At 50.3% G+C, this 21,609-nt stretch overlaps 1 protein-coding gene across 1 annotated transcript; it reads right to left on the bottom strand.

The window, feature by feature from the left end:
• Positions 1-3,222: 3,222 nt before the first annotated feature.
• CYS1 (cystin 1) lies at positions 3,223-21,356 on the bottom strand. The gene is made up of 3 exons (XM_086875881.1): positions 20,943-21,356; positions 11,248-11,300; positions 3,223-6,065 (listed from the first exon to the last, which is right to left on the bottom strand). The coding sequence occupies exons 1-3, from the start codon at positions 21,273-21,275 to the stop codon at positions 5,963-5,965; spliced, it is 489 nt and encodes a 162-aa protein (XP_086732007.1). The 5' UTR covers positions 21,276-21,356; the 3' UTR covers positions 3,223-5,962.
• Positions 21,357-21,609: the final 253 nt, after the last annotated feature.

Genomic DNA, 21,609 nt, shown 5'->3' with positions numbered 1-21,609 from the left:
GTTACCTTCCAGTTTCAGCTGGGAAGGAGGTGTTCAGTGATGGTGACAGCAGCAGCAACTACCTACATTTTTATGTAGGTAAGGCTTCCTTGTATGCTGTTTCCCTCTGCTGTTTCCCTCTGACCATTTCCTGAACTGCAGGAATGTTTATTTCCAGCAGAAAGGGAGAAGGTGTAATGAGTCCAGCTTTTTGTCACAGCCTTGCACTGCAAGGTGGCTCAGTGTCTGCAGGCAGAGCCCTCAGGGAGTCATTCAAGGCTTTGTCCACAGAAGAGCACATCGTTCTTGCAAGTGTGAGGAAGGGGAAAAGAGATCTCACGGATGGTTCTGCTTCCCTCTCAGGAGGACAGCTGGAAGGGAAAGCTTAGGTGCAGGTTTAATGCTCTGGCAGAACAGCACAAACTTTGGCCCCTGGGCTCTGCAGGTTGCCACAATGCGTTTGTCTCCCAGGGGAAGATGTCCTACCTGTCCCTACTACTATTTTCCAAGAAGGACTTTCCTGAACATCCAGTTATATTCCCAAGAATACTTGTTTTGTTTTGTTTTTTTTTTCTGATTGTTATTTTGTTTCCCTGGCTTTGTTTATGTGAAACATGACAATGGATTTCACAGTCTGTGCTCACCTTTGTGCTTTTCCTTAGACCCAAGATGTGGCTGAGATGTTCTGTGCTGCCAGGACGTGCATTCAGTCCACATCCTAATGGGGCTGGAGTCTGGAACAGCTTCATCCAGTGAGAGGAAACAGCCTGCATACAAGGAAGCCTTCCCAGCTACTCCTTTACTGACACAAGCATTGTTGAGGGCAAGCCTTTCTGTCTGGAAGCCATTCTAAATCCACGAAATGGAATAATTTATAAAGGACAATGGATTTGTGGTCAAGCATGACTATTGGCTTAATGCTTCATCTTGCAGCCCGAGTGGCACTGCTCGTTACACACACCACCCCATGTGGTTGTACAGCCAAACCGTGGGCTGAGCACCAGCTGGAGTTGTCCTGCAAACCAAAGGGCACTGATCCTCTTCAAGTGTGGGCATTGGAAGAGTGAATCCATTCTGATGCTGCCCAGGTGGCCCGTGCTGAGGGGTGGTTGCACACTTGGTGTGCTCTTCCAGCTGAGGCCACAGCTCTGGCTAACTTTCCCTTTCCAGCTGTGAAAGCTGAACTCAACATCCTTCATCTGTCATCTCATGAGCTGAGTCCTGCCCCAGGGTTGCCTCTGGCTTGAGTTCATCTGCAGGGATAAATCTGACCGGTTTTGAAGTTTAATCTGTGAGCCCATCTGCCTGTTTACCTTCCATTCACGTCTGGCAAGGCAGCTTGGGGCAGGCAGGCTCTGGCTGTGAGAAGGCAAATTGCTTCCACGTCTGCAGCAAGAGTAAATCATGACTCAAAACCCAGCAACCTGCAGGCTGAGGAAATGGTGAGACAGTCCAGGGAGGAGGAAGCTGCAAAGCCTCAGCCACATCTCACAGTCCAGGCTGTCCTGAAATCCTCTGTCAAATGCAGCCTTTCCCACTGTCTGTTTCAGCCTTCAGATGTAGAAGGAAATTGATAACTTTTATGTGCTAATGTGTACAGGAGGCAATGGGCACATCTTAAAACGTGCATAAAACTTGGGGAAGCTGGAGCATACCCTTTCTTGGGAGAATTTGTCCCAGATGGGAAGAATACCTTAGGTTTAATTGTCTCTCTTGTAGCATCTCCTGCGTTCAGAGTAACTTCTTTTCTATTGCTTATCACTGCCCACATTAATTCACTTCACTCTGTGCAAATAATTGCCATGTCCTGTGTCCAGAGTGAGGTGAGGGGAACCCTGCTGTGGATGTGGTCTGTGCCAGGCAGCAGGCAAATGTGGTGGGCAGCTCCATGAGGTTCCTCTGGCACAGCTCCAGGCCAGGGTCGCTGCGCCCTCCTTGCTGCTCCCTTGCTGGGGTAGAGGCACTGTCTCAGCAAGGCTCTCTTGTTCCTTTTGGGCTAGTGCAAAATGCAGCATGTAGCACTTGTCATTGTTAGATAAATAATGTAGTGTTTTGGTTAAAAGTAATAGCCTTCTGCTGGTTTATTAATGGAGACTAACAGTGTCAGCTCAAAAGCCATTGTCAGCCATCCTGTTTTATGCTGCAGGTGTTGAACAGGAGGGTAGTTTCCAAAATTATGAGTAAGAGACTCCAGAACCCTGCTTAATTCCAGAAAACTATTTTACTGGCAGGAAATACTGGCAAGTTGAATGATTTTTTTGTCCTTCAAAGCAGTTGTGATTTGATGATGCTTATAGAGAAACACCATGAAAAGAAAACAAACCTTCCAATACTTCAGCTGGATGTCAGGTTGGATGTCAGCATTCACTCCCTGAGATGTGGCAAAGTGATCTCTATAGTGCAATTATCCTTTTTTAAAAAACCCATTAATTCAAGAAGTTTCTCTTGAAATCTGTTGTGGGCACAGCTACTGCTTCCATACTATTATTTACCTATGATCTAGTGTCCTATTTTCTGTGAGCAAAGGATGGACCAAAAGCAGAGTTACACTGACACCAGGTAATTAAACTGTAGCTGTGGCTTCCTAGGCACCAGCCTCACTGCCCCTGTCCCTTTTTGGCGTGCCACAGGCTGCAGGTCTGACACAGAGGGAGGAGCACAGGCCCCATCAGTTCTTGGGCAGACTGGGATCCTGGTTGTGTACTGCCATCCTGTTCTGCATGGTATGACACAGATGGCTGTGAGCTGTCTGTGCTGGCTGGCTCTGTGGTCTGAGCTCAGTGCTGAGCACACATCATTTTACAGCACAGAGAAAGCCTGCAAGACCATACCACGGTTTGAGCTCTCTCCTTGCAACCCCAAACTTCTTTCTTGTACCTTTTCCCTGCTGCAGTGACTGTCTCAGCTGTATCACTCCTTTCTGGCCCTTCCTGTCTTTCTGCAGCTCCTCCTTTTCTGTTGGTGATGGTGAAAATGTTATCTGTGAAACCCACTGCACCTTTGTTCCAGGTATAGAAATGTGCTTGTCTCTTGGTTATTTTAGATGCTCATTTTATAACGCAGCTCAGTGCTTTGCGGTGTTCAGTAGAGGGAGATTTTTTTGCAGTCTAACAGTATGTTCAGTTTAGGTGTTCTAATTAGTCAGCTTCTGTAATTGTGAATACTTAGGCTTTCCCTTAAGAGAGTCTGAAATGGGTTGTAGAGTGTTGCTAAAGCACACAAAATGATTCACACAAACGCTTCTCAGTGTTAGAACAGGAATGAAGTAACCTTTATTCTCTGACTCCAGTATTTATAGATTCTTGACAATGACCAGGGATTGGATAATTAAGTTACCACCTTCCCAAGCACACTGGTCATGCGAAACATCCATCAAAAGATGCTTCTTAGAAGGAATTTGGTAAACAACTTACGTTTATCGAACTTCCATGGGAAAGTAACTAAAACTATGAAAACATTACCAGAAGGCTTCAGGGCGACAGTAGAGCTGTTACCTGGGCCAGTCACCAAACGCAGCCTCAGAGAGAGAAGCTCTGTAGGGGCAGGCAGGGCACGTGCAGAGCGACACGGGGGGAGGCAGAGCCCTGGTCCCTGCCTGCTCCTGTCACAGCGTGGTCTGACAGCAGCGTGGCTTTCCTCTGGTTTGCTGTGTCATTGGAGGCCATCCAAAAAGGCAGCAATCCACTGGCCCTGCCCTCACGAAGGGGGAGCTGTGACTGAGCTCATGGAAATACCTCCACACATGTGCCAGGGACTCTGGGGACCATGAGAGAGGGAAGGTCTTAGCTGAAAGAATGAAATCCAAGTTCAAAGAAAATCTAAACCACTATAGTGATTAGAAAAGAATATAGAGTACTGTGGTTCCCTGTGGTGCTGGGGTCACCGTGCTTTTTCTGCTCTCCACAGGCAGATTCTGTTCATCCCAGTAGGTCTTTGAGAGCTGCTGAAAACTAACACAAGCTCTGGGAGATCTGGTGAGTGGGCTCTTGATAAACTGCAGAGAAACTGTGTTCCTGCCATAGATCAGTGACATTAATAGATCTAAAATTGACTGTTCTTGTGAAAGAAGCGCTATGGTTCAAAATTGGATTTTTTCCAGGAGAGTTAGAGAGCAATTGCTCCAGAGGGCCCACCCAACTTCTCCCAACAATGCAGGGACTATTAGACAGTAGCTCTAATCCAGCTATTTCCGGCCACCAAAGTTATCATAGAATGATAGAATGGCCTGGGTTGGAGGAGACCTTAAGGATCATCTAGTCCCACCTCCCTGCCATGGGCAGGGATGTCTTCCACTAGACCGGGTTGCTCAGAGCACCATCCAACCTGGCTCAACACTTCCAGAGACGGGACATTCACAACCTGTTCCAGTAGCTCACCACCCCCACAGTGAACGATTTCTTCCTTATGTTCAACCCAAATCTAGCCTCTTCCAGTTTAAAACCATTATCCCTGTTCCTATCCATGCCCCAGCTGGTGTGCTGGGAGCTCCTGCCCTCAGGCATGCACAGCTTTGTGGGAGGTTGGCTCCCTTCCCCCTGCCCACCCTGGGCTGCCTGGTGGCTCCCCAGCTCCCAGGCAGAGCACAATGTCCAGCCCTGCTGAAGGCTGCTGGGCTGTGAGTCTGTGTGCCAGGGGTGTGATCTCGTGCCCCCTCAAGGTGTCCCACCTGCCATCCTGCTTGGTCTCTGCAGGTTCCAGAGCATGATTTCCCATGCAGGCCAGACAGCCTTTTTCAGAACATTTGATGCCTTCACTGGGGGCTTCAGAGTATAGATACATTTATTTCTTTTTCACAGGTCCCAGGAATCACAAGGTACCTAAAATACAGCATCTTAAGAGGTGTTCTGCAGGGTTTTTTTGCATTTACACGTAGTGAAGATTTCATCTGATGCCTTTTATGCTTCAGCTGAAGATAGAAATAAAGTATTTTTCTACTTCTGATAATAAGCATATACTCATAATATGTTAAGATGCAGACATAACAAAAGCAGAAACCCAAAATACCAGGCTTCCCTGTCTGGGAGCACTGAAAATACTATTTCCTTAGGAGAGACAACTTTCTGGTTTACTTTGCAGTCAGCTAATGGTAAAATGCAGTGATTTTTCTTGTAGGACAAGAAATATTAGGGAAAGGCCAGAAGTGGCAAGTCTGAAAACTGATCCCAAACAGCTGCTCTACAAGAGCATGCAAGTCCCTCTCAAGGAGGATGACTGAAATGGGGATGTGCCTCCTGCTTTCACTGCCATCCCTGGGATGGATCCACGCCCAGGAGCCCCAGGTAAGACACCTATACTGGGATCCTGCCCCAAAGGGATCACAGAAATCCTGTGTTCCCTGATGGCTTCTAGGAGCCTAGTTTGCCAGTGTGGTGGGATTTGAACTCTGGGATTACACTGCCTATATACTAGATGGTGGGCTCAATCCCCTTTTCCTCTTATCTCCCATCCTGTGGACCAGACTGAAAGAGACAGGGCCAAATTCAGACCTAGATCTGAGGCTTGCACAGTGCAAGGAATACATCTGGCACATTTTAAGTAGCAGAAACATGAATTTCATTCAACATCCCCTTTAGGCTCTGGATCAGACGATATTGCTTTTTTTTTTTACTAAGTTCAAAGCAAGATCTTCCTTCAAAGCACCACATTTCAACATCTCTACTACGACACAATTCTAGTACATGTTAATTTATAAACAGCATTTAGAAATTAGCTTCTAAATAATGATTCTTAAGATGAATTGGTTCCTCTCCCAGTGACACCAATCAGAAACCAGCAGCTGGTGAGGATCTTCATTCTCTCACTGATCAGTTGAACTTTCTCCTCTGTGCCTCCCAAGCAGCCACGCTGCCTCTGGTGCTCCAGAGCCTCCCCACCCACCTCTCCCGTGCTGTCTCGCTGGGTGAGACGTTGTGTTGTCAGTAGCAGTTCTGCTCAGCTGGGCTTCCAGGATCAAGCCTGACATTCTCGTGGTGGGGAACTGGATTCAGCGGCAGTACTCCTGCTCGATGCTTGCCATGAGCTCCTCCTCCGAGTAATCATATAATATTGTGGACTGCCCCAAAGGCTTCTTGTTGCTTTCTGGGCACCTATCATGGAAGGGAATGAATTACTGCTGTTATGAGAGAGAATCAGGCTCTGAAGATACAAGAAGACCCTTGGTTCATTTCTTTTTGTGAATGGAAAGATCGAGCTGCATGTGGCTCGCTGAGACACAGATATTCTGTCATGTCTAGTTCCCATACCCCACTGGCACGTCGCCTGCTGACATTTGCTATCACTTGGCACCAGTTTAGTCTGTGAGTTCATTACAGTACAACCCTTACAATGCTCCAGATCAAGCTCCCAGAACCTTCTGAGTTAGGCTCAAGCCCAGCTAAAGGACAGTGTAATCTTCATGTGACTTTTAAGGTTTTATGCAAAAAAGAGATTATTTTGCTTGTATTTATAAGGGATCCGAGTTTCAAGCAAAGTATGAAAGCAGCTCCCTCAAATTCCTCTTATGGCTATTATTTGTTTCCACATCAGCCCTCCCATGAGTGGGAACTGATGTATTACTCAAAGGGAACTGGTATGAAGTTTATTGCTGTTTTCAGAGGTGGTTTTTTTTGTGTACAAGAGAAATCTGTCCCTACCTGCATATGGGAGAACAGTGACAAGTCTTCTGCAGGCTTTGACCACCGTACCTCATGCTACCAATTAAGTCTACTTGATCTTGCCTTCCAGGACTCAAGAGAGGAGTGACAGAAGCTGACAAGTGAGTGCTCCTCCTTGGCCTTGTGGGCATCTGGGAGAAAGCTGGGCCATCAGGCTTGGAACACACGGCTCCTTGGAATGGAGGTCACGGTGAGGTGCAGAGCTAATTGAGAGAATTGAGCTGGTAAATCCAAACTGTAAAGTGCTCTGCCATGCCATGTCAACCAAGACTTTGTGACCATCCACTAGAGAAGAACAATAAATCAATGTTTTGGTTTTGTGTGTCAGTTAGTTTGTTGCCAAAGTGGAGAGATTTTCATATCCACTAGCATGGCTCCAGATCTGTCCCAGACTCACCATGTATTATCTACTGAATTCCTCTAAGGATGAGATCTATCCCAACCATTGCTCTTGCAGCTGGGTTGACTAAAATTCATCCTTTAATGAAAACAACTGAGGACCTGTTTACTAGACAAAATCACAGGAACTGCCCCAAAGTAGGTATGTAAATGTAGAATTGGAATTGAAGCAAAGAACCCTGACAGGCTTTTCTAAGGACACTTTCTCCTATAGAGGAGGTGCTTTTATACTTCTCTCCTTGGGCCAGGGAGTATCCTCAGTGTTCCTCCCACAGGCAGTGGCTGTGGAGTGAGTGGCCACAGTGCAGTGCAATGCTCCCTCTGCTCTGACCTGCCCTGGCCACAGAGGCTCCTGCCCAGCACAGCTGCCCTGACCAGGCTGTGTTTGTGCCATGTCCCCCCTGTGTCAGAAATAGCTTGGTGTTTTCCCTGCAGTCACCTGATGGCCAGCTGGTGACACTGGTAGTGTAGGTATTAAACTGCACTATGCCCTCGATGGCAACTTCTACTAGCAGCAAGTAGGATTTAACAACTGGACTCTTCTGCTTATTCCTTTTATTAATTTTCCTGCTGAGGGCTGCAGGGTATCTGATTTCTACTGCACTAAATAAGACCTGAGAAGAAAGCTACAAGTCCAAGAGCTCAAACCATACAGCAGCATTTACAAAGCAATAATGGGCAAAGGAAGTGCAGAAATCTGAGTTAAAACACACAATTTACTGATTTAAACTCTGCATTGTGACAATCCTCTATCTAATTTTATGTTACGTGATGAATAAGAGGCAGAGCTCCTGGCAGCTTGCTTGCAGGCCCACAGAAGAGCCATTGTTTCTCTATATATTCTCTTTATATAAATTCTCACTGTTAATTATTCTCAATGCTTTGGTTTGCATGGAGAAAATCTCCAGGTAAAACTCCTTGAGACACAGATGTGCTTTTGAAAAAAAAAGCAAAAAAAAGCAGACTCCACTTCCTATGCACACCCCAGAAATGAGAGGAAAAGAGGGCTGCATTTCTTTCAAGAGTAAAGGAAAAGCAAGCTGCTGTTCATACTATTCCTATACTTGTGGCAAAGTTCTCTATCATTTAATACAGGAAAATTGAAATAAAATAAAAAACAGCAGCTTTAATCTGGATAAAAGGAGAAACTTCTGCAGCCTGAGGACAGCAAGCAGAGGAACAGGCTGTGTGGTTGCACAGGCTCTATCCTTGGAGGTTTTCAACACCTGATGGGACTAAGCCTGGAGCATTCTGCTCTGACTTCACAGCTGATCCAGCCTGGAGCTAGAGCTAGAGATTGGACTAGAGACCTCCTCAGGCCATCCCAACCTAAACCTCCATCTCAAAGGCACGTTGCTGCAGCTATTTCTGCTGATCCTAGAATTCAGTGAGAAGCTGTGGCAGGGAAATCCCAAGCTCAGGATGTGCACAGGACAAAAGCTGGTGGACCACAGGCCTGTTCCCGTGCTCCTCCAGCTGCTCCAGCAGCAGAGGAGGCACCTTGCTCCTCCTGTAACCACATGCCAGGGCTGCAGAGCCTGGCTTCATGCACACCGAGTCCACCTGAGGGCTGTTAGACCTTCCAGTCAGGAAAGTAACAGGTCAGTACCTTGCGTGGAAAGATTTTCAAACCCCAGGTGTTCTGGGGAGGGAGAGAAACCTGTGAAGGAATAAAGCTGAGAGAGAAGGACTTAGCTGAAAAGCATACAAGAGGGGAATCTGCAGCATGATAGGACAGCAAGGAAAAAGAAGGCTAGTACAGCTCCATCAGGATTACTGTGCAGGCTTCTGGGCGCCTCACTGCTGAAATGTTATTAACAGCTTGGAGGGAGTTTAGAAAACAGCAATAAAAGTGATTTAAGAGGCTAGAGCAAAGCAATTTAGGAAAGAGGAAAGCAAGAAATGTGTTCCATTTCAGCTACAGGCTTCTCGGTGTTTAAAGTTTTGTAAGGAAGCAGGAATTGTGGGTGGGTTTTTTGTTAAGTGTAAAAACAATGAACTATGCAATGTAGAGAAGGAAACGCAAAAGGCAAAATTAGAACAAAAGTGAGCAAAATCACCTTTGAGCAAGATCCCAGCAGTGGGGGTGGCTGTCAGTGCCATATCCCTGGTGTCAGGCAGGTGCCTGCTGTGGGGGAGAGCTGCCTGCGGGCTCCTGTGACAACGGCCCTGATGGGTGACTAGGGTGACAAGCTCCCAGGCAACTAATCTGAGTTAAATGGCTGAAAACTAGGCTGGGGTGAATCTAGGCCAGTGTTTTTTATCATTTTGCTGAGGATGGGCATATCCAGGGTTAATCATTAAAACGCCTTCTGCAAGACCTAGCAGCTGTAAAGTGGGTCAAAACAACGCCCCGGTAACCCTGCCAGAGCCACGAGCCTTGGCAGCAATTATAAAATCATTACCGTGTGCCTGGGCTGTGTCATCCACCCCTCAACTAGCAGAGAGCAGATCCCAAAAGATTTTGGCGGGGGGATGATGAGAGGTAACGCAGCCCAATCAGGAGCACATCCAAAGTATTTACCAGGGGCTGGTTTAGGTGCTTGTGTGGTGTCACACAAGCATGTTCTAGGACAGGAGGTGCACACCCACCTCTATCTCGCGTGACTGCTCTCTTGACAGACGCTATTAAGCCTCTGTATCTAGCTTTTCTTCTCCTTCCTTGACACCTGCTTCTCCTTTAATTGGCTTTATGGGAATTTCTTCAGTCAGCAACTCTATCAAGACAAGGCTGACTTTTGCTGTTTGTGAGTGTTTACCTAGAATGATTCCAGCCACAGAAATGTGAAGGATGAGACACCTACGCACCCACATTAACCTCTGTTTCCATGGCTTTATTTGATTTTATTTGATTTGATGTCTTCAAAAATTTGCTGTGTGCTGGGTCATTTCCAAAAAAGTGTTTGCATAGTTCTCGCCTGCAGAAATTGCAACTCTGCTGATCTCAGGCAGTACAGGCACTTCACAAGTGAGCTGTGCTATGGGACTCTGCAGTAGGTATAAAGCAAATGTTGTCTAAATGAAAGCGACCTCCTGCTCTGCCATCCCAGATCAGAAAACATTTCCTACTGTCTCAAACCTTCCCTTTGCGTGTCAAAGACGGTGGGAGAAGGAAAGCCTTGGCAGGGTGTGAGGGGCCAGTGGGGCCAGGGAGCTGCATAGGGGCCTGGCAGGGCTGGCTGTGCACCCCAGGAGGAGATTGCTCAGCTGCCATCATAGCCCAAAAGCCCCTGAGGATGCTGGAAAGCACACAGGAGAGGTTAAAGTCCCTGCAAGAGCACCTGTACAAGCCTTGACATCAGAAAAGCCAGGGGCAAATGTGTTTTCTGAGCGCTCTGGGAAGCAGCAGCCTTGCCAGACGAGCTCCCTGCCAGCTGGGAGGGAGAGCAGGAGCGGGAGGGAGGACAGCAGAGGGTGCCTGGGCTCTGCTGACATCCACCAGCACTGCTGTTAGTAGGTCACACAGCCCATGACCAGGATCTGCAGATTAGTCTGCTCCTGAGTGCTGCAGGGGCAGAGGGGCTGGATGACAGCCAGAGCTTAGTGCTGAAGAGTCACTTTTTAATGCAAGGAGGTGATATTTTAAGACAGTTTTTCAAACCTGTTCATTTCACCTGGGATTTTTTAACACGTGGTAAACTCTCCCCATTCCTGGTGCAAGCAAATTCGGAGGCTCACTCTGCTGGGCAGCTTTTTCTCGTGGAAAATTTCAGATTTCTTTTGTTTGGCACCCAGAGCAGCAGGTCCCCATCATTCCCCCATCCCTGAGGGACACTTGTCTCTAACTGGTGTAGCATTGGGGCATCTCATGGGCTTTCTATTATGATTCCTGAGGAGCAAAGAGACATTATTCTCCTTTCCCACATACTGCAGAGGCCACAGGTGAATCAGGGCCTGAGCTCTTTGTTGGAGCAATTCTCCATAGCTTTGCACTAGCTACTCCAAGGTGCCTTTCTGACATGTGGATATCCTAAATTCCGACTGCTCATGACCTCTATACTTAAGCTGGAGCCTGGATCTTTTCAAGCAGCACCTAATATTTTTTTAAAATTTGCAAGTAAGTAAAAGAGCAGAATATTTAGGGTTACAAACCATTTAACACAATTCCATTCCCAGCTCTTTTACACAGTGTGAAGAATGCAGAAATAACATAAAGGTCCCTTTATTCCACCTGCTCCTTCCCCCTCAAGACACCATGAAAGCAGGGAATACTCACTGATGGTCGAGGTTGTTGTTCTCTGGGCCTGGTAAGCTTCTGGTTGACAAAGCCTAGGATAGAAGACAAGACACAGTTACAACACTTTAAAGTCAAGGAAGGTGATTCTCCCCCTCTTCTCTGCTCATGTGAGACTCCATCTGCAGTGCTGTGTCCAGGCCTGGCATTCTCAGCACAGGAAGGACATGGACCTGTTGGAATGAGTCCAGAGTGGGCCATGAAAATCATCAGACGTGGAACACCTTTCCTATGAGGACAGGCTGAGGTAGCTGGGGTTGGTCAGCCTGGAGAAGAGAAGGCTCTGGGGAAACCTTGCTGCAACCTTTCAGTACCTAAAGGAGGCCTACGAGAAAGATGGAGAGGGGCTTTTTACAAGACCTGTAGTGACAGGACAAGGGGCAGTGGTTTTAAACTGAAAAAGGGCAGGTTTAGATAAGATCCGAGGAAGAAATTCTTACTGTGAGAGTTGTGAGGCACCGGAACAGGTTGCCCAGAAAAGCTGTGGCTGCTCCATCCCTGGCAGTGTGCAAGGCCAGGATGGATGGAGTTTTCAGCAATCTGGTCTAGTTGATGTCCTTGCCCATGATGGGGGAGTTTAAACCAGCTGATTTTCAAAGCTCCCTTTCAACCCAAACCATGATTTCTTTCTATGAAACCCACGTCTCTCCACAGTGGGCAACATGTCCTGGTTTAAACCCCCTGGTTTGGTTTAAACCCCAAACAACCTCTGTGGAGATAATACAGGTACAAGAGGCTCTCCTTTACCAGCCCTGTTCTGCCGGTTCTGTTTCAACATTCAAGGTGGCTGGGTGGCTGCCAGCTACAGAACCAAAATCCCTGAACACTGACCTGTTAAACCTCCCAGTATTCCATGAATGCCCACTGCGCCACCAGCTGCAGGTAACAGTATGAAAATACCTGCTAAGGGAGGAAGTCACTACAACATCAACACAGTTTTCACCTGACAAAGATGATTCCTGGAACAATTATCCATCTGGAGTGAAACATCCATCTTCCCTATGCTGGAATCCACAGCATATGGGGAAACAAGCAAAGTCAAACCTAATGGTATTGAAAAATGGGGGCAGTGATGGAACTGTTCGTGACCATCTGGGCCAGTGTGGGAGCTATGGAGGGGCAGTGCCCCACTACAGGCTCTGCTGGTACAACAGTGATGGCTTCACAGACGGGTTTGCACCAATTTAAATCTGTTGGTATTGGTCAGGCTGGTATGTGCCATCCACTGGGGAGAAATACCCACCTGGGTGTCTGCAGGTATTGCATGGCACCTGATTTTAATTTGCAAGATTTTTTCACTACACTCCTTCCTCATCTGCTTCTCCTGGGGGATGGACAGGAGTTGAGGTTTAAACACCATGGCCTCAGGTGTTTAAACCTCAGAGGCAGACAGAGAGGTGCATGGCAGCGAACTGCTCAGTTCTTCCCTGCCTCTTGCAGGGCTTTTGCTGCTGTGGCCACCTTTGGCTCCCATGCTTCAGCAGGCAAGGAGAGTTGCAACAAGGACACCTCTCCCACGGCTCTGGGTAACCATCTCTTCCAGGTGAGCCCTTTGTAGCTTCCATTTCAGGAGCCAGGAAAGGTGTCTGTTATCCACTGTATTTCACATCCTAGCTGCCTGCTTAAAGTGACAAAAGATGTTGCCAGTCTAGAGTTTTAGTGTAATACCTGTCAAAAGGCATTCCACATCCTTTCAGAAGAATCCCTGCTCTTTGGCAACACTTTATTTTCTCTGGAAGAGACTGAATTACTCTAGAAAGAGTTTCTGGGTCCAAGCAGAGACAAGGGTATGTGAGAAATCTGACAGTGAGGTAAGACAGTTCTCTCCTGGTTATTTATGATTGTTTCTTGGCAATCTCCCACAAGGAACAAAAGCAAGAAGCAGTGCCAGGAGAACAGCATGCTGAGCTCTAATGGCTGACTCCTCCTGGGATTGCATCCCACAACACAGCTCCTCATCCATTATCCATCGGACTACTGTTGCAGCCTGATCCTTCTGCCAGGTAAAGAACATTATTCATCCTCAGCACCAAGGGAAATACAGTTCTTTAGGAATGCTTTGATGATGTTCTTCCCACAGTGAGAACCCAGTGTCCAATACTTCTGTGCAAAGGATGGGTTTGGATCATTTTAGGAAAGAGGTTGGATTGTACAGTAGGTTGTCTGTTTTTCCTCCCCTTGTGGCTGACTCCTCCGTATTATGAGCTGTACGTGTTGTGTGGGTGGAAGACAGAATTAATTCGTCATCAGGACAGTGCAGCTCTGGTTAGCAAAATCTGCTTCTCTGTGCAAAACCTGCTCCCACCTTTTCCAAGGGATCTGTCAGCAGCAATACTTATTTCCCAAGAGAATTTGGAACTGGCACGGGTAGATTTCTCCCAACATTTCATCCAGTGCATGAATCAAAAAATGAGGGAAAGTAAACCCAAAAGGCACCTCCAGCCTCTGCCTTTTCCCTGCCATGAGAATGCCAGTGTTTCGGGAGCTGCCCCAGTTCCTGCGGGCGAAGGAGAGCTGGTGGTGGCCGGGTGACACCGTGTGCTGGGTGACACCGTGTGACACCGTGCGCCGGGTGACACCGTGCGCCGGGTGACACCGTGTGCCGGGTGACACTGTGTGCCGGGTGACACCGTGTGACACTGTGTGCCGGGTGACACCGTGTGCCGGGTGACACCGTGTGACACCGTGTGCCGGGTGACACTGTGTGCCGGGTGACACCGTGTGCCGGGTGACACTGGGTGACACCAGGTAACACCGTGCGCCGGGTGACACCGTGTGCCGGGTGACACCGTGCGCCGGATGACACTGTGTGCCGGGTGACACCGTGCGCCAGGTGACACCATGTGCCGGGTGACACTGGGTGACACCAGGTAACACCGTGCGCCGGGTGACACCGTGTGCCGGGCAGCGGGCAGGGCGCGGAGCACCGGCTGCCGGGGGCTCTGAGACACAATAAAAACCGGCCCCACCCAGCCGGCTCGGGATTGCTGTAATGGGTATGTTGCAAGTTCAGCAGATAATTAGTATTAGCCCTTTATGTGGGTTAGGATGATGTGCATGTCAGGACACTTTAATATTATGGGTTCCTATCCTACAGCTAAATAAGTAATTGCTGGCCTGGTTGGCCTGTGTCCTGGTAAGAGATAAATGAAGTCAGCTTCTCCTTTCTGCAGCTTGCAGTCATCTTTTTATTACTCATCTAGACCATGGCGTGTCTCCTTGTTTTCCACTCCACTCTCAGCACAGGCATCTTGTGCTGAGGTCTGCTGTGCCACAAAGCCCCACATTTCTCCTTCAAGTTTAAAGGCTTGGATATTAAGCTCACCCAGCATGTAGCCACATTTAATTTAATGTCAGGACATGTGGGATGGAACGGTTTGACAGTCATTGCACACACAGTTCAGCCATCCTTTAGGGCAGCAGCTCCTGGGAGCAAGGCAGAGCTCAGAGCTGGAAGCAAGAGCATTTCCCTCTGCTGTGTGCATAACCCAGCACTCCTGGGGTGCAGCTTCCCTCTCCCCCCAGTCCAGTGCAAGTTCCTCATGGCTCTGCCAGCCCTTAACCCCCTACTTTCTGTCAGCTCCAGCAGCTGTGAGTAAGCTGGGTGAGCACACCCTTTCCTGGAACCTTCCACAGGGCCATCTGGAGCCGTGTACCTTTGGAGGCTCCAGAGCTACTCCCAAGCTGCACTGAAAGCAGCCAGCTACAGTCTTGACTACTAACATTGTCTCCAAAACTGGGAGGCTGTCTTTGAGAGAGTCCCAGTGCTGGTCCCTAAACCATGCCCAGGCATTATCTGGGAGACTACAAGGTGGTCCTGACCAAATATCATGCCAGCTCAGAGGGGCAGATCATCACGGTCCAGTGCCAGGCAGCGGCTGTGGTGCAGTTTACCGGTATGGATACAGCCCTGAGATGCACTGGAGATACAGACCCTGAGCACTGCTCAGGTGCAACTCACATCCAAGGAGTGACTGATCCATGTACAGCATCCACCTGGGAGCAGCGAGGTCTCTGCCAGTGCTGGCCCACTGAGTGTGGGTTAATAGCACAGCCTTTCTGAAAAATGTACGCCAGTGCCTCTTTCCCTGCCTCTGCTCCTCCCAAATCCCTCTTCACAAACACTCCAAGAACTGGACCAGTGGACCAGTCTGAGCTGAAATGCCGTGGCAGGGAGGGAGGATGTCAGCTGCAGAGCCCTGCAGGTGTGGGCTGCAGCGGAGCGCGGAAGGCTGAGCTGGTACCGCAGCGGGGCTGACCTGGTACCGCAGCGGGGCTGAGCTGGTACCACAGCGGGGCTGAGCTGGTACTGCAGGGGGGCTGAGCTGGTACCACAGAGGGGCTGAGCTGGTACTGCAGGGGGGGCTGAGCTGGTACCACAGAGGGGCTGAGCTGGTACCGCAGGGGGGCTGAGCTGGTACCGCAGGGGGGGCTGAGCTGGTACCACAGAGGGGCTGAGCTGGTACCACAGGGGGGCTGAGCTGGTAACACAGAGGGGCTGAGCTGGTAACACAGTTGGGCTGAGCTGGTACCGCAGGGGGGGCTGAGCTGGTACCACAGAGGGGCTGAGCTGGTACCGCAGGGGGGCTGAGCTGGTACCGCAGGGGGGCTGAGCTGGTACCACAGAGGGGCTGAGCTGGTACCACAGAGGGGCTGAGCTGGTAACACAGTTGGGCTGAGCTGGTACCACAGAGGGGCTGAGCTGGTAACACAGTTGGGCTGAGCTGGTACCACAGAGGGGCTGAGCTGGTAACACAGTTGGGCTGAGCTGGTACCGCAGGGGGGCTGAGCTGGTACCGCAGGGGGGCTGAGCTGGTACTGCAGGGGGGCTGAGCTGGTACCACAGAGGGGCTGAGCTGGTACCGCAGGGGGGCTGAGCTGGTAACACAGTTGGGCTGAGCTGGTACCACAGAGGGGCTGAGCTGGTACCACAGAGGGGCTGAGCTGGTAACACAGTTGGGCTGAGCTGGTACCGCAGGGGGGCTGAGCTGGTACTGCAGGGGGGCTGAGCTGGTACCACAGAGGGGCTGAGCTGGTACCGCAGAGGGGCTGAGCTGGTACCGCAGCGGGGCTGAGCTGGTACCACAGGGGGGCTGAGCTGGTACCGCAGAGGGGCTGAGCTGGTACCACAGAGGGGCTGAGCTGGTACCGCAGGGGGGCTGAGCTGGTACCGCAGGGGGGGCTGAGCTGGTACCACAGAGGGGCTGAGCTGGTACCGCAGGGGGGCTGAGCTGGTACTGCAGGGGGGCTGAGCTGGTACCGCAGGGGGGCTGAGCTGGTACCGCAGGGGGGCTGAGCTGGTACCACAGAGGGGCTGAGCTGGTACCACAGAGGGGCTGAGCTGGTAACACAGTTGGGCTGAGCTGGTACCGCAGGGGGGCTGAGCTGGTACCGCAGGGGGGCTGAGCTGGTACCACAGAGGGGCTGAGCTGGTACCACAGAGGGGCTGAGCTGGTACCGCAGGGGGGCTGAGCTGGTACTGCAGAGGGGCTGAGCTGGTACCGCAGCGGGGCTGAGCTGGTACCACAGGGGGGCTGAGCTGGTACCGCAGAGGGGCTGAGCTGGTACCGCAGCAGGGCAGCACCTCCAGCACAGGACTGGGGGCTGGACAATCAGCATGGCTGCAATCAGCCTCTCCAACCCACAGCCAGTTATTGCTGGCAAAAAAAGTGGCTCATCTAGGGTGCCAGTAGGTACCAGATGTGACGCATGGCCCTGGCTGCACGCCTGGAAAAGCACTCCCAGGCAAAGCACATCCAGCTTTGCTTTGGTCTGCAGCAACATCCTCTGGCCAGCGAAGGAACTGGGAGCAGGCTGTGGATGGGAAGTGGGCAGGGATGCAAGGAATTCCCACATGATTCTCCTCTGCTGCTTGCTGAAACACCAGCTATTCTGTACATGCCCTGGGCTTACTTTTAAGATCACGAATAGTTTCCAGGGCACAAACAACCCACGCTCTGCCAAGTGAAGGGGGGAAGTTGTGGAAAATAGCTAGTCAGCAGTTTTCCAAGTCCAGGTGCATCACAGCTTTGCTGGAAGGGTGATGCTGGCTGAGGGGGCAGCACAGCTCGCTTCTTCTGGACTCCAGAGAAGTCTCAAGTGCTCTGAACAAGACAAGAAATATAATGGGAGAGAGAGGGAGACCTTTAACTCAGCAACCACTGGATCTACAGGTGGACATTAACTGCAGAATCTGAAATAATCTGACTTTGGGAAGTTCAAGGAGTCACAGATATTCAGCTGGAGACGACATTTTCTGAAGGCCCCATGCTCCCTATGAAAGTGTAGCACAAGGTTTAGATCTGAGGTCATTTCTGCCTATTAAGACAACCAGAAAGAAAATGTTGAAATAGACTGCTAACAATGTGGAATTGAATCAGATTTCTGTTTGAGGGAAATACATTTTAACAGGAGTAGAAAAATAAACCTGAATTCCTGTAAGAAACAATTGGGGCATGGCATTTCATGTCCCTTCAGGACCCTTTTGTGTTTGCAGCTGGGGCTGACCAGCCACGAGGTGACGCTGTGCCACATCGGTCTGCAGAAAAAACATCTGGCTGAAAAAATCAGGCAAAGCTTTGAACACTCGGGTGTTTTAAAATTATATGATAGTCCCTCTAGAAGTTGGTGAATACACCCTCTACCTGTGTTACTCCTGTGATGCAGTTGGGCTGATTTGCGTGATGGAATCACATCCCATCTCCAGTCAGAAGGAGCAATGGTGCCATGGAAAAAGCTGTTAAAACCAAAACCCTAACATGTCTGTATAATTCCTCCATTTCAGGAAACCAATGGGGAAATGCCTGAGGCCACGGCCTCTGCCCTGGCTTCCACCAAGAGCTGCCACCCCTGCTCTGTGCTGCAGCAGCACCTGAGAAACCTCAACTACATTTCTCAGTCTTGAGCAAAGAAAAAGGAAAAGCACATACAACCATCTGGAATTGACAGCAAAGCTGAAAACGGATGTTTGATGCTGACAAGAGGTGTTGGGGTCTGCTCTGAGGCACATGCAGGTTTCCCATCGGGATTTGGTTCCCAGCCTGCTGCTGTGATATGCTTTCACCCTTCTTGCTCGCAAGCATTATCTGAATATAACAGAGGTGGCTCAAGCCTCTAAAGGCAGCTGCATGCCTCTCCACCAGCCTTTGTCACCTGGCCCGACTGCCCATCAGTGCTGCCAGCCTGCTGCTGGATGGCAAACTCTGCCAGGGCTCAACTGTAAAACACAACACTGATGCACATTACACCCAGGAGAAACCCAGCCATGACAGCAGAACAAGGAGTCCTGCTTGCAATTCTGCTCTCTTCTGACTGGTGTCAAAGGTCTCTTCTATTCCCAGTGGCCAGAATCTGCTCCTCCAGGGGCTATTTCTCATCAGACTTTCTTACTGAGATACCTCCTTGTTGCCTTTCCTGTTCCTGCCTCACCTTCCCCCATTAGCTCTGTTGAAGTAACTCATCCTTTCTTCTCTGAAATTTCTCTGCTTATCCTCCAATTTGGACAACTGAACAGGGCAAAGCAAGCAAGTTCCTACTGCAAGACAGAAACTACAAATGACTTGAGGAGCTGGAAAGACTGAGAGAAATTGCCCTCAAAATTACTAGCGATGCAATGAAGCTGATATCCCTTTCCAGAAACCTCTTCCCCATCCTCCTGGGAAGGGTGGGATTGCCGTTCACAAAACAACCTAAAAGACTAAATTGCACCCAGTAAACAACCAAAACCTGATGCTGCAAACAGTTTCCTCTCTCCTTTTCACAGGCAAGTGACTTTTTAGGCCTCAAGAAGTCAGAAGAGTAAGCCCATGACTGGTGTCTCTGCTATCTCAGGTTCAGGAAAGTAAAGCACTACCAAGAAAAGCTTGAAGTTTGCCCTGAAACCACCTGAGACTTTTCTTGTATGTCTTTTGTATTTTTGCAAAATACAGGTAGTTCTTTGCTTTCTTTGCATGCAACCAGAGCTGTGAACTGCCTCCCCAAAAAGATGCAGCATCAACAGCTGGATGAGGAGACACACAAGATGCTCAGCATCACTGCTGCCTCACTGGTGGCACTGCTGTGTGCTGCACACACTTGGCCTCACTGGATGACCAGGGCCCCACATGCCTGCTCCTCAACCAGGCTGAGTTGTCAGGACCCTCACGGACATCTCTGTGCTGCAAAGCTTGGCAGCATTCCCACCCTGGGTCTGCACCACAAGCTGGGGTGGCCAAGGTGATGCAAAAGGTTCCTCACCATCATTTCTGCCCGAGAGGGAAGTCTGAAGCAGGGAGTGAGGCATAGTGACTCCCACACTACCCCAAGGGTACCCACATCTTAAATTCCTCAGCCTCTAGTTTGCTCCTTGTCATTAGTTCCCTGGTATCTACTGTCATATGGACTGTCTCTACAGGCATTAGAAAAGAAAGATGAGGGCAGCTCCATTGCCTTTCTGATATGTTATTACCCAGAATATACCTCACTTCAGAATAGGGTTAAGATACCGGTTTATACATAGGAAAAGTCACAGCTTATAGAATTATTAAAGATCCAGCCATGATATTCACTTGTGGAAAAAGAGGGAAAAAGAATACCAGCAGCCTCTATTCCTCTAAGTAAAGATAAATGGGAGAAGTCAGGAGGATTGCTCATAAATGAGAGTCCCATTGAGGAGAAAGTAGTGCTGGAGTAAGCTGCATTCATTCTGCAAGAGGATTTGGAGTTTAAAGAGCAAGGAAAAAATATGTCAGTACAAGATCTGTATTTTTTTTTCTTCAATTTCCAAACCTTACTTTGAGGTTTTTCTTTAAAAGCTGTCTAAATAAAGGGTTCTCATACAGAACCCTGCCAAGTTTCCTAATGGAAAATTTAGTCTGTGTTAAAGTAATCCTTAACCCACAGAAGTGCAGTTCAGTGATGGAAATGATACCCTTCTTCTGAGCAAAACCGAGGCATGCAAGGCAGAATGTTCCTGGGTCCTAAATATTTCTTTCAATCTTTGAATTTATTACTTTATACTGACAACTTTTGTGTATCTATGGAGAGCAGTGTTTATCTAACAAAAAACACACAGCTTCCAAAGCCAAGCTAAGATGAAAGATGTCAGTGATTTTTGGCCTCATCACCAGCTGATATATATGCTACTGTTATTCTTGGATTGGAAAAAAAAGGCCCAAAAGATAAATCTCAACTCCCTCGGAAGCAAATCCATTATTTGGTAAAGAGACTGAAACATGCCTTTAGGAAGAGCCAGACCGCAGTTGCAGTGGATTGGCAAACATTAAAGGACAGCTTTATGTTCATATTTTAAAACTTCTGTTTACAAGCCTGACCCAGGAAAAAGCAGGAGCCGAACTTTATAAAGTCGAGCTATTTCCACAAGTCAAGAAAAGAAACCTCCAGTAGCACCGGGAGACCGAAGAACGTGATGGCCCCTCTCGGGACCGTCCTTCCCTTGCACCGGAGTCTGAAAGCGCAAAGACAACAGCAGAGAGAAAACGCGAAGCGAGCACCGAGCCTGGCTCGCAGCAAAGATCAGAACTGAACGCCGTGGATGTTGGGGGAAGCCACGGCCGGGGCGGGTGGCGCCGGCTCCGGCAGGGCTGTCCGGGCGGCGGGGACACCCGGGCCGGGCCGGGCTCGGGGCTCGGGGCTCGGGGCTCGGGGCTCGGGGCTCGGGGTCCCGTTCGGGCACTTACCGCCTGCTGGAGCGGGGCCGCGCCGCCTCCCGCCGCCCCCGCGCTGCTGCCGCCGGCGGCCGGGGCTCTGCGCCCGGGGCCGGGCGGTGCCGCCGCTCCCTGCCCGTCGGCCGGCGGCTCCCGGCTCTGCCCCGCTCTGCCCTCGGGCCCCGGCGGCTCCCGGCTCTGCCCCGCTCTGCCCTCGGGCCCCGGCGGCTCCCGGCTCTGCCCCGCTCTGCCCTCGGGCCCCGGCGGCTCCCGGCTCTGCCCCGCTCTGCCCTCGGGCCCCGGCGGCTCCCGGCTCTGCCCGGCTCTGCCCTCAGGCCCCCGCCGCCGGCTGCTGCCGCTGCCCATGGCTGAGGGCCGCCGCCTCTCCCGGCCGGGCCGCAGCGGCGCTCGGCGGTCCCGGAGCCTGTCGGGGGGACAGTCCCAGCCCGCAGCGCCCCGGGGCCGGGGGAGGGAGCCGGCGTGCAGGGGAGGGGTGTGCGGCCGGCTCTGATCGCGGTTTTGGGCAGGCTGCCGCGCTCCCCTGTCCCTTCCAAAACTTCCCAGCCCAGCCCGTTAGCTCGGGCCTGCCGAGCACCAGAGCCTTGCGTACATGTCCCGGAGCTGGGCTGGGGGGACGCTGCCATCTGCGGGGACCATGCAGCGGGATCGGCTGTCGCAGACCTTGGCAGAGCAGCCCGGG

This window comes from Cyanistes caeruleus, chromosome 2 (assembly GCF_971803275.1).
Source record: "Cyanistes caeruleus chromosome 2, bCyaCae1.hap1.1, whole genome shotgun sequence".
NCBI lineage: Eukaryota > Metazoa > Chordata > Aves > Passeriformes > Paridae > Cyanistes > Cyanistes caeruleus.
The sequence above is the reverse complement of the archived record's forward strand: the minus strand, read 5'-3'. Positions and strand labels throughout refer to the sequence as shown.

Bases quoted from the DNA above. Each gene is read 5' to 3' on its own strand.
- CYS1 (XM_086875881.1), bottom strand. From the start codon at position 21,275: ATGGGCAGCGGCAGCAGCCGGCGGCGGGGGCCTGAGGGCAGAGCCGGG. The intron at 11,301-20,942 runs GTAAGTGCCCGA...CTTCTATCCTAG, and splicing joins CGGCCCCGCTCCAGCAGGCG to GCTTTGTCAACCAGAAGCTT. The intron at 6,066-11,247 runs GTGAGTATTCCC...CTTCCATGATAG, and splicing joins AACAACAACCTCGACCATCA to GTGCCCAGAAAGCAACAAGA.